General features: G+C 39.1%; 1 protein-coding gene across 1 annotated transcript in view; it reads right to left on the reverse strand.

The window, feature by feature from the left end:
- Positions 1–19,717, reverse strand: part of LOC121520052 (contactin-associated protein-like 4) — a 125,800-nt gene that overhangs the window by 16,947 nt on the left and 89,136 nt on the right. Inside the window, exons 16-18 of the mRNA XM_041803284.1 lie at positions 11,162–11,401; positions 5,446–5,670; positions 870–1,003 (exon numbers count right to left, since the gene is read on the reverse strand). Coding sequence (XP_041659218.1) covers positions 870–1,003; positions 5,446–5,670; positions 11,162–11,401 — 599 coding nt within the window. The remainder of the gene's footprint in view (positions 1–869; positions 1,004–5,445; positions 5,671–11,161; positions 11,402–19,717) is intronic.

Consider the following 19,717-nt stretch of genomic DNA (forward strand, 5'->3'; position numbering starts at 1 on the left):
ATGTAGTTAGAAAAGAAATGCATGCATACATTTTATTTTAGTCCATTTCCCAAGACAGAAGGGGCAACCAAACTATGGCCCGACGGCCAAATGCGGCCCTTTTCCCATTTTTAATTGGCACTCCGCAAACACTTAACTATTAATGATGAATAGCTCACATTAGAATAGGAAGCCTATGCTTTGCTGTATATTTTATCTGTGTTTTGTTATTGACAGAGGAGTCTAGTTTTGTGTTTCAATTGGGGGCTCATCTGGGAAAGTAACGCAAAACTACTCATCTGTTAAAAAAATAACCCCAGAAAAAAACGATAGCTTATGAAGATGGTATGAATTTATCTGGATTAGTGTAGGTTTTAGCTTCAGCACTAGATGTGCTTTTGTGCTAATTCTGCAAACAAACATTTTGACAGGACTTTTTATTGATGTGCTTTTTTTAAACTAAAACAAGCCTGTAAATTCTCTACATGGAGCATCATTCTCATTCTGACCAGGATGGAGCCAGTGATAGCCAGGGCAAACTAGGGTGACCCTGAAATCTGACTGGCCTCCTGAAAATCCTTGAAATGACTGACTATTTTACTCTTCCCCAAGGGAAAAAAGCATGGACCCCCATGCAAGACAGCACGGAAATTTGAAAATTTATTGGTGAATTTCCTTATTATATCGGGACAGCAAACAGCTTTGTTATCCGGAAAAGGGAATAAATAAATCAAAACCTAGAGAAAAAGACCAAAATTTTCTCTTTAGAACAAGAAAACCTTGTAACCCACTAGAAACAGTTCTAGGACCAACTGTTAGGTCCTGACCCTCCAGTTGAAAACCACTGGTGTCGTTCATAATATCACTTCTGTGTGGTTGCGTGCTGTTACCTGCAGAGACACGGCGTTGGCCATCCTCTTGATAGAAACGGTGTGAAGCTGTCCGTTAGCCAGACTCCTCACTCTGCTCCTCAACACCTCGGCCTCCCTGCTGCTGTCCAGCTTGTATCGCACCTCCAGCTTATCTTCAGAGACACAGACACAAAGTTTACTCAGTTTAAACTTTTTCTCTTTATCAAAGCATCCACGTCGTCTTCTCTAATCTTTACTTATCTTTAAGGATGTATTTCTCACTTCAGTGATTAATCAGAGAGATGAGTATCTAAGTCAATAAAGCTTCCATATTAAGAGGATTACCAGGTAATTCCCTATCAATAACAGGTCCAACTTTAATTAATTTTACTTATATTCAGAGGATTATGAGCTAACGCAATGAAACCCCTCTGATGTCTTTGGGCTTTTGGCACTTTAGAAGAATAAGAAATGACACCTTGCCCCTTAAAAGGACATTTTTAACATTTATTTTCATTTATTTCTAAGGTGAAAGAATAATACTTGGTGCAGGAGCTCATCTAGTTGGCTTTTGTTTCCGATAATACAAACATGGATTCTTAAACAGGTTTTAAGTGATTGACAAGGAGTTTCTGTGTTTGGTTTGAGGCGATTTAACTGCTGCAAAGAAAGGAGCAGAACAAGAGGAAGCTCTCAGGGATTTAATTGGACACTTTAGTTTGAGTGCATTTACCTGACGACTCCACGCCGGCATGAAAACCTTAATGCTCCACTGTCCATCAGCTTTCCTCAACTTACTAACATTAACAGTAGAAAAAGTCCATTTGCTGCTCATCTAGCAGCAAAGTGCTGATTTTATTAAACTCCTGGAGGCTGAAAATGTGATTTTAAATCTAAAGTGGCTCCTACTTCACTTAAAAGTCAGACTCAAAACATAATTATTTCACAGTTTGGTTGATAAAAACACATCAGCAAGTTTCTGATTCAGCAGCACAGTGACCTGCCACCCATTAACAGCCCACCAAACTTTTACTCTCTCCTCTCCTCAGGCTGATTTAAAAAAGTGTTCTCAGGTTTTATCACGGAGAGCCGAAACAAAACTTAATAGGCGGTCCTGCTGGACGGATTAAAAGGAGGTAGAGGCTGACGGGGCGAATCAGAGAGAGGAGAGATCTGACAGATCCTGATGGATCTGGTGAAGCTGCAGAGAAGAGCAGGAGATGAAGAGGAGGAGGAGGAGGAAACGAGGAGAGGAGGAGATGACAGGTGAAGGAGACGGGATGAGAGGAAGAGGAGGAGGAGGAGTGGTGAGATGAGAGGCTGGGAGGAGACATGAGAGAGAGAGAGAGAAAAGTAATGGACCCAGACCAGCAGACTGAAATATACCGACATCATTTTGACGCAAGTTTGGAAGAATGGAGAGAAGAATGAGCAGCAGACTACAGGTACAACATTACGACAGGGGTTTGAAAGGTGGGGGAAAAATAAATATATAAAGAGGTGGGGTTTTTTTTTTAAATGAGACACCCTAAATGGTTCTCATTCGCCTGTTTGGTTTAGAAATAATTTTGTTAACCCCACTTACCTTGATTATACGTTTCTGATGTTCACATAAGTTTCCTCCTGTGTTTTAACCAAGCTAAGAACAAATTCTAACAACACTGCGGAGAAATTTAGACAGATTTGAGAGCTGATATAACAGGATAGAATAGTTCAATTTGCGCTCATCAGCACTCAAAATTTCTGTGGCTATGGGTCAAAACCTCACAGCTCCATTTTTCTTTTCCTTTTTTTTCAATAAATCAGTGTTATTGGTCCTCCTTTACTTCTGTCAGTGGGTTTGAATCAATTTTTAAGCAATAAATTGTGTCATAAAGATGCTATGACTATGATCTTTCAGTACTTAGTTAATTTAAAAATTCAGTATATTTTCCTTTCCTTAAAAGTGGTAATTTTGGAGATGCTAGGTTTTGGCCTGATGCTGGCAGTATGCTAGATTGACAAAGCTACAATAAATGAATAAATAAACAATATTTTACAGCATTTTAACAGTTTTAACACTTTTATATCATTGAATAATATGCATGAATACATGAGATAAAAAAAGTTAAGTTTAAATTTTACAATGCAATATTCTATTATAACAACCAAATGTCAAATTATGAACAAAAAGTGTCCACGTTGGTCTGATATTTTTTCAATAATCACTTATTTGAAACTAAAACAATCCAGCTTAATGAAATGTGATGAAATAATGGGCCATCACTTATCAACATCAGTTTTTAATACGTTTAAATCTAATCATACTGCCTTTTATACTGTGAGTCATGTTTCTGATGTCAGCGCTATATGAAAGAGTGAGTTAACTGAATTGATTTGTTTATAAAGTACATTTAGTAATCACTACTGGTGCTAAGTAGAATTATATAGTATTTTTGTCAGTTTCACATGAAGCGGTGCTTTAGCTACTCTAGAACTATCTCAGTATTTCTTATTCTTGGAGTCCTGTACATGGTTGTTTTTAAACTAACATTTCGCTACTTCTCTCCTTACTATTGTGCCTTCTGTGTTTGCACACTGCCCTGCAGTCTCATACCCTTAAACCCACATTAAAGAGGAGTTTCCTGATGCTAATTAGGGAAAAAATAATCTTCTGGCTTAAGAACACAGGTGTGGACAATCCAGCCATGACAAGTGTCATGAAGCTGAAACAGGTTTCTCTTAAAAACTGAGAACAAATTTAAGTAAAATCTTAAGATGATGCTGGTAAATGTGGCCCAATATTATGAGTAATCTTACTCTAAAACAGCACTAGGTACTTTTTAACCTTGAAATACTTCTTTCAAAGTTGATCTAATAGTATAATAACTTTTCAAAGGTAGAATGGAGTCTGTTCCATATCCATATCCAAGTGCTCTGGCCACCTGCCTTCAGCACTATCTAACTTTGACAGAGTGGTTTGGTTTCCTGGCGTACACACCAGCCTTAAAATAACCCGCAATTTCCACATACAATGGCTGAGTGGAGCTCCACAGTGCCATAGTGTTTCTCCGACTGAAGGCGAGCGACCTCACCCACTGGAAGCGTGTCGAGAGTGCTGTGCCGTGGCAGGTAGCCCTGATCAGCGGGCAGAGATCACAAGAGAACTGTGAGTTCACGCCGGAAAAGTATTACCATAGCGGATTAAATTACCTTTTTGGAGTTGCTTTAACATCCATTTTCATATAAGTCCATGATATTATTGCTCCTGCCATTATTTAGTACATAAAAAGCACAAAGGTTAATGTTTGCTTAAAGAATGTGTGGTTTAATGTGAAATTCTTTGGCTAAATGTCCTCAAAAGTTAACTTTTCCTCGTCAATGGCGCTGTCGGAGCTCTGGGACCCACTGACCTCCCAGTGACCCTTTGTTCTCGCCACAGGATGAGAGGTAATGATGATATAGTGACGATTTACAATTGGGAGTCCATGCATTGTGTTGTATTTTGAAAGTACTGGATACTCTTTGCTTGTGACTTCCTGTTTGGAGTTTTCTGATTGACAGGAATTGATGCAGTTTGGCAGCGGCTGGCGCTGAAAATGATCCTGCAGTGCAGAGTAGCAATTCAGGGATGCGCTGGTGCCAGACTGGAGTGTGGGCAATGGAACTGCTCTGATGACTAGAGAGGGAGCAAGGTGCTCCGCAGTACGATTCGCAAGGCGGATCGTGGCGCAGCTCCTGTATGTGGAAACTGCGGCTAAGAGATGGATGGGGCCAAGAACAGAAAAAGAGCGAGTGTTTTTGAAACCGGGCTGTGAAAAATGTTGCATGTTGGCAAAGCTTTGCAAATCAGTTGGCTGCAAGTCTAACACCATGCTATGTTATATGGATTCCTGTAGGACAGTTGCTAGTCGGTTGCACCACTGCCTTGCATTTAGGTGTTTTGATCTGTCCCATGGAAGCAGAAAGAATAATCCAGTGGCGTATGTACCCCTGCAGTGGAGAATTTACTCATAACAAATGAAGTCATAGCTTTATCATTATCTGTGTCAATGTTGACTCATGTTGAGCAGCTTTACTGAGTGCAAAAAGTCATCTAATGCAAGATATGTCTCCAGTGTGCATTGAAATAAATAAATGACTGCATCTTGAAACAAAAGTTGTCATTCCTCTTGTTGATCTACAAGTTACCTTATACGTCTGGAACCTTATTTCAGCTAGCATGTAATAAATAAGACTCATGGTGACAGTTGAATGCATATACATATACTCCAGAGTGTAACAATTTGCAAACAGCAGGCTGTAGACACCAGCAGAGTCATAACTGCACAAAATCTGTAAATATTTCTGTCTCTTCTCATGTGACATGGCTCTTAGGATCCTCCACAAATCTATGTGGTTAACAAAGGAAGGTAAAGCACTTTATGACAAGCACTATATAAATAAACTTTACTTTCTAACCCACTTACTTCAGTGTGATTTAAGACTGGAGAAGCACCTAAGTGCACTAAGACAAACTACCAAACAACTGCAGGGGAGAAAAATAATAGTAATACCATTATTTTATACACCTCCAATTTGAGCAAAAGCCAAGGACACAAACGCCTTCAAAATAAAAGCCCCTTTCTCTCCTCACCGTGTTTGTTGATGATCAGGGCCAGGTACTCTCTGTAGTACGAGCTGACGTAGAACAGCAGAGCCGGACTCTGGTTGGTCCTGAAGCTCAGAGAGACGTTCTCTCCTCTCAGCGTCGTGTCAGAGTAGATGGAGGACGGCAGAGCGCTGCTGTTTCTGCTCAGCTCATACGGCTCCTTGAAGGTGTAGCTGACGGAGGTCCCTGATTTAAAGTTGGCAGACACCTCTGGAGGGAGGGAAATGATGGATAAAGCATCAGTGTTGATTTGACTTCATCTTAATTACAGGAATATTTAAAGAAAAAGAACTGGATGTGAATGCTGCTGTGATCCACCATGGTAAAAGCAGGAAAGCCTTTTGCAGCTTTTTTATTACTTTGGCTTAGTTTTATTGATAAATCTCTTGAGGTGGAAAGCATTGACTTTTATGCATGAACAGCATTTATTTCACTTTGTTGCATCTCTTTTTGTTTTTCCTCCAGGTAGACAACTGTTCAATAAACCAGGAAGAGAGTAATCATTCACAGTTCATATATTTGCTGCAAACATTTTACTCTGTTTCAGAATTAATTGCTTTGGGTGTTTGGATCAATAAGATGCTAAAAGCATCTATAGATCTCTGACATTACTGCACAAAACAAGAAAACAACCTTATAACTAATCACAGAAAAATGTTTTTGTAAAGTTCAGAGGCACTCATGACGAGTTTAGTCCTTAAAATATTCACAAAGTTGATTAAAATTCCCTTTCAGCACCATGGCATGCTGACGTAGATGCAGATGAGAGAGGAGATACCAGCAGAGAGAGTCCTCCCCCAAAAATGCTGATCTCACTTAAGTTCCTGAACTGAGGCACAGAGTTCAGTGTGATGATGCATTATTAGTGCAGGGAGCTCAAGATCAAACGTAAGACTTCCATAGACTCCAGCACATCAAACAGACTCGATTTGCATGAAACCTTTGATGCCACATAGCGGCTAAGTACTTCTTGATGAGTGTTAAGTGCAGTAAAAGGTTCAGTGAAATGATACAGACTCTTAACCTTTAAACAGCTGCAGAAAAACACCCACACATGGCCGCACTGAACCATCTTGTCTTCTTCTAGTTCCACTCTTTGAGCTTCATAAAGTTCATTAGAATATTTCCTGATACAGCCCCATAAAAATAATTACCTACATGCAGGTATTAGCATCTGCAGAGTGAATGATTCTGATCAGATTGCTTCCTGCATTAACCCCTCTCATTTCCACTTAAAGGAGCTGATGCTGACGCCATCACAGCAGCTTTCACCTTAACTGTAGAGATGCATGAGTCAACAACAGTCAAAGTAAGGTTAAGAGGCAGGAATGGAGGCAAGAAGCGACACTGTGGAGCTTTTTGAAGTGGTTTAAAGGTCTAAGAGGGAGGGCAAGGTGAATGGAGCTGTAAGTGTTGTTGCATTAAATCATTATGACAGAATAAACTCCACTCAGTTACAGGATTACAGAAGCTGTGACAACTTCTTCTATAGAACTGAAATGTATCTGGAGAGATCAGGCCACTAGAGGTGCTATAGAGCTGTGGTTCTCAAATGGTCCAGCCAAAGGTCCCACCACAACTTCTGTAATGTGAACTGAGACCGAAATATCTCACATTTTTAACATAGAGACAGGCCAAAGCTTTAGAAGGACATGCATGTAAACAGTTAATTTCACTATGTTTTGCTTAAATAATGTAAATGATGTTTAGTATTTCTAAAGGTCTGAAGAAATCGAGACATTATAAGAGGGAAAACAACTTTCTTGAAGATATTTCCATACAAGATAACAGGAGAATTTCATCAACACCTCAAAACAAACAAAAAACTGAATTTACTCCTTGTCCAGTAAAACAGAGTAAAATAAAGTATATGGACATACAGTGCTTAACAAATTTATTAGACCACCACCCAAAGTAAGGTTTATGCCACAGTTGCCCTAAATTAACAGCACTGGTAATTACCAAAATCATTTTATGTTTCTGTAGAAGCTCTTTCATTGAAATGATATTTTAATGCTAAAATACAATTATTATTGTAATCCATGAATTTTCAAATTTACTGATTTACAACAAAACTGACAAAATAGTAAAGCACATTATTATTTTTTAATTATTGTCAAACTATAGTCATTAACTTGCATTACTGAACAGAAAAATGAGTTTTAGTGGTTGAATTTTATGCTTGATTCATTTCTGACTTCTCAGAGAAGCCCAGTGAGCCGGCTCAAATTTGGGTGAATTCAGTTTGAAATTCCTCATTCCTGTTCAAAATGGTAAAACGTGGAGAGCTGACTGAAAATGAAAGAGTCCGCATTAAAGCACTTCATGATGCTGGATGGGCTTTGAGACAAATATGACAGGTAGTCTAATAAATTTGTTAAGCACTGTATGTCAGCCTAGGACTTCTAGATTTTTTGCCAAATTTTTTTTTCCAGGAACCAACATGCGACCCACTGACTGAAGCCCCACGTCCCACTTTTGGGCCCCAACCCACCAGTTTAGAACCACTGCTATAAAGCATTGATGGGCTTCCTTTGCCTGACAAACAATCCCAGCCAAATGTCTGATCTACTGTCTGAGAACTAATTTAACTGTCATAATGTGAAAGGAACAAAAAACGAGACACTGCATGGTTACACAAACCTCTCATAGAAAGATCTATTAAACAGTCAATGAAAAACAACTACACTTTAGGAAATTATAAACAAATAACTGACATGTTGCGGGCCATAACTGTGTGCACACTGTGCATACATGTGCATCCATGCTGACTGTATGGAAGATTGGGGGTTCAAATCCTGGTCAGAGCACAATGAGCGTCCAGTGTGGGCCCTTGGACAGGGTCATGGGAACACCTGCCACAGATATAAGTCACTTTGGATAAAAGTGTCTGCTAAGTTACACTGTAACAAGTTGGTCCCTTTATAATCTCATAAATATGCAGACATTAGCATCTGTTACAGATAGAGAGCAGAGGAGAGAGACTGTGATAGGACCAGAACAGGTTTATACCATACGTGGCATGCTGTCTGGGCAGTATCTATGTCTGTAAGGCACACAGCGTGGGCAGGAACAGTTGTGTCCTGCTCATTTTTATTTTCATGAAATAAGACAAAAAAAAAATGAGTTAAAAAAGATGTTTCAGTGGCTTCAACCACATGGAAAAATCCAAAGTAGAAACTGGAGCACAAAATCATTTTTTTGCAATTTAATCAGGTGCAGAGGACTTACTCTCAGTTTTCAAGATTCAGTGTGCATGGAAATGTTCGTCCTCTGCACCTGGTTAAACTGCAGAAAGTAATTTTTGTGCTCCTGTTTCTTATTTAACTTTGCCTGTGTGTTTGAACCCATTGCAACGTGTTTTTTACATTACTGGTCCTTTCTGAGAGCATGGACCTCCACCTGTACAGGGGCTAAAGTGCATGAGACTCCTTCAGGATTTTAGTTATTTTGAATAAAATTCTAGTTAGTTAATGCACTGGGATCACCAGATTATGTGGGCCAGCTATGCTGCATTTGTTAACTATAGCCTGGCATTTTCTGGCTTTTGAAAATAAAAGGTAACCTTGTGAAGCTCATGTCAAGTGGTCGAGGGTTTGCTGATGTTTGAAACACTAGCAATTGTGGTACAGCTCACAGCAGAGTGTCGAATTCTAAGTGATAAACATTTCTGAGTTGATTTCAAAAGAATAATTCTAACTCCATGCAGAGTGAAATGGTCTTCAGTGATGGAGTTATTTGACAGTGTTGATCCATTCAGTGTTACCTAACTCTGTTGAGACAATTGATCTCAGCACCACCTATTCCATTTCAAATCAGGTGGGTTGATTTCCCATCATGCCCTTGGGCAGAGTGTTTAGACATCTCTAAATGTTCAATGTTGTTCTGTGATCACTGCTTGGATTCCTCACCTCATGTTTCTGATGAATTATCTTGATGTTAAACACTTCTGCACCATGAGTGAAGTTATCCACTAAGTTAGTCACTTCCTGTCTGTGGCAGGGGTTGGTCTACAATAAAGGGGGGGGGGGGGGCAGACTTTCCACTCAGGGCATAGTATTCTAGTGTTGCATCTGTCTTTAAGGCTCCATTGTTTATATAATACTTTTTTTCTGCAGCTTTTCAATGTGAGGTGGTAATCTTTTCCAAGTATGAGGAATGCTTTGCACTACGTAAAAGCGTTAATTTCATCAAATAAAACTATCACTAAAATTGTTTGTTGACAGCCTTTTTTGCCATGACAAAAACTAGACTCAGGCTAACAAAAATAGATCTGTGCTGACTAAAACTGATAAAAAGTAATGCAAGGGAATAAATACTTGGACTAAAAGAAGGACAAAAATGTGAGTAATTTTATGGAGTAAAACTTAAATGAAATGTTTTTAAGTTTTCGTCGACTAAAACTAGACTAAAACTAAAAAGGGTAGAAATTACTAAAATGTGACTAAAACTAAAAGGCATGAAATCAAAAGACTAAGACTAAAATTAAAAATAGCTGCCAAAATTAACACTGCTACGTAATTAACTAAAAATCTAGATACCTGGAATGTATTTATTTTGGATTATTTGAACTCAGAAAAAGTGTCAAATTCAACATTGTCAACATTGTACAAGGTAACACATTTGGTAAATGTGTTACCTCCTACAATACTTACTCATTTTGGTTTCTTTTATATAGCAATAGGTAAAACTGCAATGCCAATATTACACAAATTAAACAATTAAATTCTGGTGAACCTGGGACTGTAGCTGACTATTTGAAAGCCTGCAGAAAGTCTGCAAAAGACCTCAGCATACTGCACATGCTGCAAACTGCACTCATATGTTGTACACCTTCCAGTCAGTCACTATTTTACAGTACGCTTGGCCTGGCTCAGCTGGCTCCTGGTGTCAGAGAACAGAGATAAACATCAGCCCAGCTAACAGCTCTACAGTGTGGGTCAGGTATGAGGGCATATGCCGGTTTGACACTTCGCCGAGCAAGCCATGACCCTGTATTGATGGCCATCATCCCAGCCTGAGAGAGGCCCACACACCATCTCTCCAGGCATCCTCCCAGCTGGCCCCAACATGATGCACACAGCTGCCCCCAATGTCTGGACCAGCACACCTAGTCTAGAAGGAGGTATCTACTAAAAAGAGCTTACAACTGATTAATTGTGATGTTCACGATTTTCATAGAGATAAACATTTACCTGTGCCTATGAAATGACTCAGAGAAAGTTATTTTGCATCAATGCACCACAAATGAAATAGAGCACATACAGTGCTAATGGCGCTTAATCCTTCTTAGGGGATCTGTTGAAGTGTAAGCCATGCTTGTCTCTCTAGGGAGCAGCTACGAATGGTGGGCATTTTGAAAACAGCAAAGGATTCTGCAGGAAGACACCTTTAACAAGATACACAATAAAACTCAAATCTAAGTCATTTAGATTATCTAACACATCGTCAAAAAAAAAATCTAATGATGCATTTTAATGGTTGTAGGTCTTGAAATGAACCAAAATATCCAAATCTATGAGTGCACCGACTCAGCAAGTCAAACTTTTTATCAATATCTTAATATGAGACAAGCTGCTTACCTAGACTTTTCATCTAAAATTAGACAATTGAACGTGGTAGGACTAGAGTTGTTGCAGTGTCTCTATCAAGTCTAAGGGAACGGCCTGTTTTTACCTCTACAATATTCAAATGTGCGTACCTGTGTTACAGAAGACTCCAGTGTATGCTGACAGGCTGCAGTCACAGTTGAAGCCGTTGGCTCTCTCCACACAGCGGCCCTGGTTCTGACAGAGTGACCCGTAGCTGCTGCAGTGACCTGGACAGCCTGGTCGAACCCCTGGTGTGATCTTTGCTCTCTCCTCCAAATCAAGCGTGACGCCGTTCAGCTGCAGAGAGCGTATACATCCTCGAAAGCCCTTCTGCCTGGACGCCGTGCCTCCTGAAAGAACAAAAAAATATACCACATTTACTCCTCCTGATCTTGTGTTTGTGAGCTAATATCATATTCAGTCAACATCAAAGCATGAAGAAATCAAAGCTAGCATCCCCAAAACCAAGATAGAATAAATAATCCTTTATCTTTTCTCTTTGTCTTAGCCTTTGTCTCATTCTTTTGTGTGCTGACACTTCTCTGGGCTTTCTCTCTCTTTTGTTTTCCATTTCTCCTCCTCCTGTCATCTGCAGCAGATCTTTGTGTCGCCTCTGCTCCCACACCAGCTCCAAACTGTCAACACTCTTCTCTGGAAATGTCACAACAATAAAACCGCTCAGAGGCAATATGCTGGAGGTGGAGAGCAGAGTAAGGATATACCTTATATCAGTTGACTCTGGGTCTGCGACCGAAATCCCACGCTGAGTCCTCACTCCCTGTTCCCTTTACAGTGATTGTCTATAGTGGACTATGTACTTTTCTCATCTGCACAATAAAATACAATTTCAGACACGTCTGCAGACAGTGATGTGACGCTGTCTCCCAATTAGAACTTGTAGCAACGGCTGAAAGATGACAGAAAATATTTCCCTGAAAATTGATACTAAACACAAAGTATTACACTGACAGAGTTTTTACCAAAATAATGAGACCTATTGTCATGTCATATCCTATTTATTTGTGCATACTCATGCCTGCAATCATCACTAATAGAAAAGTGTTACTTTGTTGTAATTTTGTCACACTTTATTTTAAAAGAGTGTGCTTTTCTTTAATAAATGCCTCAAAACATGACCTGCCCTGCGTTTCTGTGGTTTCAGCTCTCTCGTGTTATACTCTCTTCATCTGTCTGTGATGTATGAGAGCAGTCAAACACCAATTTCTACCCATTTAAGCTTTAAACCATGATGCATGTTGGTAAACATTGTTGGGCTAGTATCCATCGGTTGTCCACTGTTTGCCACAATGTATTGTGGGATACAAGTGCAGAATATAAGGTCTAAAGATACTAACTTGGACTGATTTTGGGCCCAGCGTAGCTCTATTTGTAATCCCAGGATCCTGTATGCTTGATGGGGGGGGCATGAAGTGGGGAACAGAGGTAGGGAATGAATAGGAACTAAGGAAGGTTAGTACTTTACAGCTCTAAATTGACCAATTGGAACATTTCTACATAGAGGAGTCTTGACGTAAGCAAGCAGCAACAAGAGGCCGGTGCATAATGTAAGAAGAGATTAGCGTGGATGCTGCTAAAGCGCCAGTTTTATCAGAACTTGATGACATTTCTTTGTTAAAAGAAGAACAAAGAACAGCAGTGAGTTGTTTTCTTTTCAAAAACGACAAAAGATGTACTGACATGTCTACAGTCGCCATGGTTCACGTTATGCAGTTCTTTATGAAGTTTACGCCTCGATAGGGGCGTAGGCACAGCTCGTTAGCGGCTCGTTTGCTGCTCTGATTGGCCCGTAAAGATGTGACAGAGAGAACGTTCATCCAATCACCCACTGAGTTTTTACTTCAAAGGCTCTGCTCTTTTTCAAACGCTGTCTGTGAGTGGTTTTCCAGATGGATGAGTGAAACAAATCCATCTGGCGTGCCAGGCTACCAGTTTTACTGAGCTGGGGCAAATGATCTGGATCTCTTAAAAGAGCTCTCTTACCACTGCTCATCCTGGCTTTAGATGGCAGCTTTTCCTGCCTATTGCTGTGTCTGTGTCATTTTTTTTTGTTACTTTTTATTTTTGCCTGTATATTTCACTACTATCAGGACACAAAAGTAGCTGTAGAATAAGGAATGCTTTTGTCTTTGCATTTTGAATTCTTGGTATAGTCGTAAAAAGCTCAACATGAAAACAGTCTGGCTTCAGACCGTTCATCTCTGATGACCACTCATCTGAGACGCCATATATCTCTGAGCGGAAATACATGTTAAAACTTTCAAAATAAAATCTGATTCAAGCGTCCATTTAGGATAAGGGTTAGAGGTAAATGTACACTAACAAAGCAGCTACATATCTAACTAAGTTAGCTATGTTTGTTAAAGCTGTTAACTATAAATAATGGCTCTACATAGTAATGTAGCAATGTAGCAATGTAGCAATGTAGCTAAAGCTAAGCTCCCAAAGCAGTTGTTATCTATTTAGCTATGCTAGCCTAAGCTACATTTCCTAAAGCTCACTTTGCTAAAGCTAACTTGGCTCAAGCAGTAACATTATTTACATAGCTAGTATAACTATGGTAGCTTTAGCTAAAGCTAATGAAGCTAAAGCATATGTAACTACTTCTAAAATGGGTCTATACACAATTTAATCCTGGATATGAGCTGTGATCTTTTCTCTGTTGTATTTATGATATTTTTCTAAGTCTGTAATGTTTGCAGTGTGGTTATTTCATGAATGTAACTGCTAGACTTTCTTATGAATAAAGCTGAATTTAAAAATCTGTTCTTCAACTGGAAATAAAGTGTACTGGCAAAATACAGCATTTCCTTTCTGAGATACACAGATGAATGGTCTGTTAGAGTGGCTGTCAGAGATGTACAATCTGCAGCCAGACTCCTCTCCAAAATGGCCTTTTTGGCAGCATTTCTCTCTGAGGAAATCAATTCTTGCCCCACAGTGGGAGTTCTTAGAAGCTGCATGGCATCATCTGCAAAGAACCAGTATCTGCATGTAATTATATGAGAATGCACAGGATAAAGCCAGACACACGAAGATAACATTAAACAGTGCATATATAGTGTCTCTAGTGTGTCTTTGCTGATCAGAAGTGCAGGCTTCCTCTCCTTTTCGCTACATCTCTCTGCACCATCATTTCTAATAGCCACAAACCAGAGGACTGCACAAAAACATGAAAAATAAATGTCCACCTTTGCACACAAGTCCATACTGCTCCCATTTCAGACGTCTCAGCAGGGGTCCAAACCTGACACCTTGTCATTTCTGTAAAGATCATAGATGGAAATAGTTTTCATGCTCACGGCTCAGACGTGTCGGGGCTTCAGTCTCAGCCTTCACAGCTGACAGCGTCCTGCTGTTCCATCAGCAGCAGCAGATCTAACACCAATAAATCACTGAGCTCTGTTCGGTCACATGGCTTTCACTGTTATAAGAAAAAATGCTTAAACCATACAATGTATTTATTTTATTTAACATGCATCAAGCTAAAGAGACAGAACTTTTGTGCCTTCTTTAAAAAATTCACTAAAATACACACCACAAAAACTTAAAACCAGGTGTTTTTGTCTACCATATAGTTAGAAATACAGCATCAGAAGTGGGACTAATTTGTCTTATAAGTTGGGCTTGCAAATAAGCTATCCATCCATTTGCTATACTGCTTATCCCTTTGGGGGTCGCAGGGGGGGGCTGCAGCATATCCCAGCTATCATTGGGCGAGAGGCGGGGTACACTCTGGACTGGTCACCAGTCAATCACAGGGCTGACATAAACAAACGACCAGGCACACTCACACCTACAGCCAATTTAGAGTGATCAGTTAACCTAATGAGCATGTGTTTTGGTGGTGGGAGGAAGCCAGAGTACCCGGACAGAGCCTAGGCATGCACAGGGAGAACATCCAAACTCCGCACAGAAAGGCCCTGACCAGGAAGCAAACCAGGGACCTATACCATAGTTAGTTATAATGAATCCCTCTGCTTTTATTTTGAAAGCAAATAAGTAACTCAAGTGTTTTATTATATGATTGGAACTAAAACTGCATTGAACTAAAACAGATGAGGAATTATCAGCTATAAACATTTATTTTGCTTAGCTATATACTGCATTTTCACTGCAATTGTACATGTCCCTCACTTTCTATTTCAGTCAGGAACACTCTCGTCTTACATTTCACCATTTTATTACAAAATGGATGTAAAGTTTTATTTGGTGGAGAAGGCTCTGAAAGGACAAATTTTTATTTGTCTTGTGCTTAGTGTTTTTAATGCTATTTAACTTTCTTAAAGCACTTTGGTCTCCTGTTGGATGTTATAAGGGCTATAGAAAAAAATACATTTATATTTGCATGTGCACCTGCGTGTGCACAAGCTTTTACAAATCTTCAGCATGCATTTGACATGCTACGAGATCAGATTTATCAGTTGCAACTTTTTCTAAATGCAGACAAAGCTAATCTCAGTTCTCTTACATCTTCAAGAACAGCTAAAAGGACATTGTCCGAGGAAACTGCTACTAAAGGCACCTGGGGAATTGAGTTAAGTTCAAATTTTTAGGGTTTTTATTCCAGCATAATTAGTATGTTGCTATGAAGCTGACAGTTTTATTGTGATTTTACTACAGGAACAAGTTCTGTTTCTCCTTATATGTCCAAAAGAGACTAGTTGAGTCGACCTTTTAACCTTTTCTTGACTATGGGGATGTATTGTGCAGGAATGCCTCTGTGCTCTGTCTTCACATATCGGATAGTGTGTATTGTGGAGCTCAGACGTTTATCACTACTTGTGCATTTCTTACTCAACATTTGTGCATCTGAATTTATAAATCTGCTGAAATCCTCTTAATTGACTGAAAATCCCTTTTTTTGGCACCTTGTGGAGTGCTGCCTTTGCAAGAACATCATAACTGAAATATAGTGAAGTCTAACAATAATGAGTTCTTTAGAAACAAGAAAAATCAGTTGAAAATCTCTTGTAAAATGATGATAATAAAAATGAAACCAAAGGCAACAGTACTTCATTAAATTCTACTGCTCATGTAAAGTTATTTCAGGACACTTTGTGAGGAGTTGTTGTCTGGTCTAACAGATAAAAATAGCCTGATACTTCAGTATTTAGACTCTTAGTATAATCTACAGACAGCCATGAAACCTTCTGGAAAGTCTGGAAAGTTTGAACGACTATACAAACTATAAAGCTGTTTAGCTACTCTTAAATCCAGCAGAGCTCAAACAAGGAGGACTGCGTCTCGACAAGGAGCACCGACGGTTTTACAGTCATCACCTCAGAGAAGGTGAGATCATTTCTAAAAAGCATAATGAGGGATTTGTGGAGTCGAGTTCAGAAGTAAAAGATCAAAGAATCCAAATATGGATTAACTTTACCTCTGACCAAAAAAGCTAAGCTTTCAGTTAGACCTTTGAGATCAGTGAGAGCTTCAACCTCATACAACCCGTCTGCGCTGTGAGAGAAGACACTGCACTGAAGCATACAGTGTGAGAAAAACAATTACTGATGCAGAGATCAAAGTGAGTGGCAAAGGCAAAGCATGTGGCTTCAAATACAAAGAAAACTCGACCTGCAGGCCCAGGAGTGTAGATGGAGAAGTTTAAATGAAAAACCGAAGAGCTGATGGAGCAAAATTTTAAACTTAACCACAAATCTAGTAGAGCTGGTAAACTGGAACCACTATGGTGGTTTTATGCCCCAGTGTCAGGCAGTGAAAGTACAGTGGTTGGTCAAGAAGGACTGGGGTGGTTTCTGTGGTTACTTAGAAGATCTGTAGAAAGCAAAGGATGAACATGAGGCCCATTGACCTTGACATTCTTCATCCAAAGTCAAATAAGTTTTTCCTTGAGTCATAGTAGACATTTGGTCAAAGTTTGACTAACAGTCTGTCAAAGTTTGGCTAAGATATTGGATTCACAAGCATGACATAAACATCAGGCCCAATGAAGCTGACCTTACCAAGAAAATCTGATCAGTCAGTCAAGCGTGAAGAAATCCCTTAAAGAGTTCAAAAGAATTTGGCATGACAGGGACAACAGACGCATACACATGAGGCCCACTGATATTGATCTTTGGCCTAAAAACTCCAGAATGTCAGTTCATCCATTAGTCAGGGTTTACATTTATACAAAGTTTGAAGACAATTTCCCCCCTTGTTCTTTAGAAATTGGGTTCACAAGCAAGGGATGCACATAAGGCCCAATGACATTCACCTATAACTTAAAATCATTTAAAGACGTCCAAAAACCAGAGTGGTTATTTGTGGTCAGTTAGAGAAAGTACCTTAAAAACTCTTGGAATATGGCATACAAAAATCCTCCAAACTTTTCTTTACATATTGCATTGGCAAGTAAGAGATGAACATGAGGCTTAATGACATTAACTTTGACATCCACAGTGTTGTCTGAAAAATGCTGCTGGTTCATGTTTGATCAAGAATTGAGTGCAAAGCTCAGCGAAAACCCCTCAAAGAGTTCGTAAAATATTCCAACAATGGGCAAGGAATGAACATGAGGGCAACTGAATGTGATCTTTGGCCTTAAAATCAAACCAGTCATGCTTGACTCCAAGTGGAAATTACTGTAAAGTTTGAAAAACAAAACCCTACAAGCTTTCTTAATATATTGCATTAACAAGCCAGGGATGAACATGAGGCCCAGTAGCATTATCATTTCATTGCATAAAGCAGTTAATTTATGTTTAATTCCGAGTGGAAACTGTTGCAAAGACTGAAAAAAACCTCAACCCAGTGATGCTGCCATTTCACCTGACAAAGCAGTCGGTTCATGCTTGAGTTTGAGCCAACAGTTGTGCAAAAAAACAACCTTAGAGTATTATTGAAATATTCCATACAAAAGCAAGGGATGAACATGAGGTCCAATAAATTTAACCATTGAGCAACCATTACAGTCATGCTTGATTAGAGAAATTATTGCAAGTTTAAAAAAAGCATTCAGAGTAATCCAACCCTTCCTTGAGCCCTGCAGCTGGTGTTACTAAAAACAGGAGCTTAAATGGTGATTAAGAAATAATCATCATCTCCAGCATCACTGAACTCTTTGATCATTAATTAGATCCGGCGTGTTTTACTGCATAATGCCCTGCTTTTATGTCAGGACTCCTCTCATGTCTCTGTGCTGATGATGGCTGAGGCTGGAGGCCTGCTGTCTGGTTGTCCATCCATCTGTCCCAGTCTTGTGAATCCTTACATCTCAAAACCGGACATTGCTTATGAATGCAATATCACAGGGATACTTTGGAAATTTTCTTAAGTCTTTGAAAAAAAAAAAGATTTTCTTTAAACTTTGCACCAAAGTCAACTCTGACCCAAAGATGACTGATCCCATTTTGGTGGTCAGAGATCATTGCCGTCAGGCCTCATGTCCATCCCTTGCTTGCCAATGTCATATTTCAGTAACACGAGTGGATTTTCTCTTTGCACAAACGTCCATTCTGACTAAAAAATGAACCAACTGCATTTTAAAAGGTAAAATGTCAATGCCACTGGGGCTCATGTTCATCTCTTGCTTGGTAATGCAAAATTTTGGAATGCTTGGAGGGTTTTCATAAACCTTTATGAATTTCCACTGGCTGTTGAAGGTCAAAGGTCAAATTCTTTGGGTCTCATGTTCATCCCTTGCTTTTGTATGGAATATTACAAAAATGCTCAAAGGATTTTCTTTAAAAAACTGCTTTAATGCTCACTCTAAGGCATGAAACAGGTGTATTTTCTGAGCTTTGCACACAGTCCACTCTGGATTGCTAACAATATTTTGGGGTCATCCCTTACTTGTAAATGCAATACTTTAGTAAGATGAAAAAGATCTGAAAATTCCTTCAGAAACTTACAATGACCTTAAGAACAATGAATGCTATGAGCCTGTATTTGTGGTAAATACCAGAAAAAAATTACAATGCTCATGTATAAGATGAGTCCACAGGGATGCCACATGTTACAAAAATGACACATTTCTCATAAGACCTCAATAATTACAGTCTGCACTTGCTACTGTTCAATTCATCCATTGAGAAACTTAAAGACACTCAATCATTTACAATTTAACCTCTACAAACAACAAGTGTGTAAGGATCTGAAATGTCTATTTTTAATGCAAAGTCTCAGACTTATGTCTAGTCTTTACTCAGGTATTTATGAAAATAGAGGTTTCCCTCTGTTTAAAGAAAATACTGTTGCATTCTGTAAAGACCACATCATGTCCACAGTAGTCTGTAGTCATTTCTCTACAATGACCATTTCATTTTCAAAGCTGTCCCAAACTGGGTCTTCTCCAACACTGCTACCAGAAAAAAAACTGATAACTGCAAGATGTAGGCCCACCTAGTAACTCTCCTCCATTTCCACCGATTTCTAACCACTGTTGTTCACTTTGGGCATTGCACCTGATTTTTGCATGTTATGTCATACAAGTTATACTTTCAAATAAGATTCACTCATCAATCTTTAATCATATCTATCTTACCGATTTTAAGCAGTAATATAAGATTCAGCATCTATTCTTTGCTTTTTGTCTTGTTATTAACTTAATACTACATTCAGTATATCTTTTGGTTTGCAATGTTTTGTTTAATTAAAAGACTAGGATGGAAAAAAAGACAGATTTTCTTCAAATATGCAGAAAT

This window comes from Cheilinus undulatus, linkage group 13, assembly GCF_018320785.1.
Source record: "Cheilinus undulatus linkage group 13, ASM1832078v1, whole genome shotgun sequence".
NCBI lineage: Eukaryota > Metazoa > Chordata > Actinopteri > Labriformes > Labridae > Cheilinus > Cheilinus undulatus.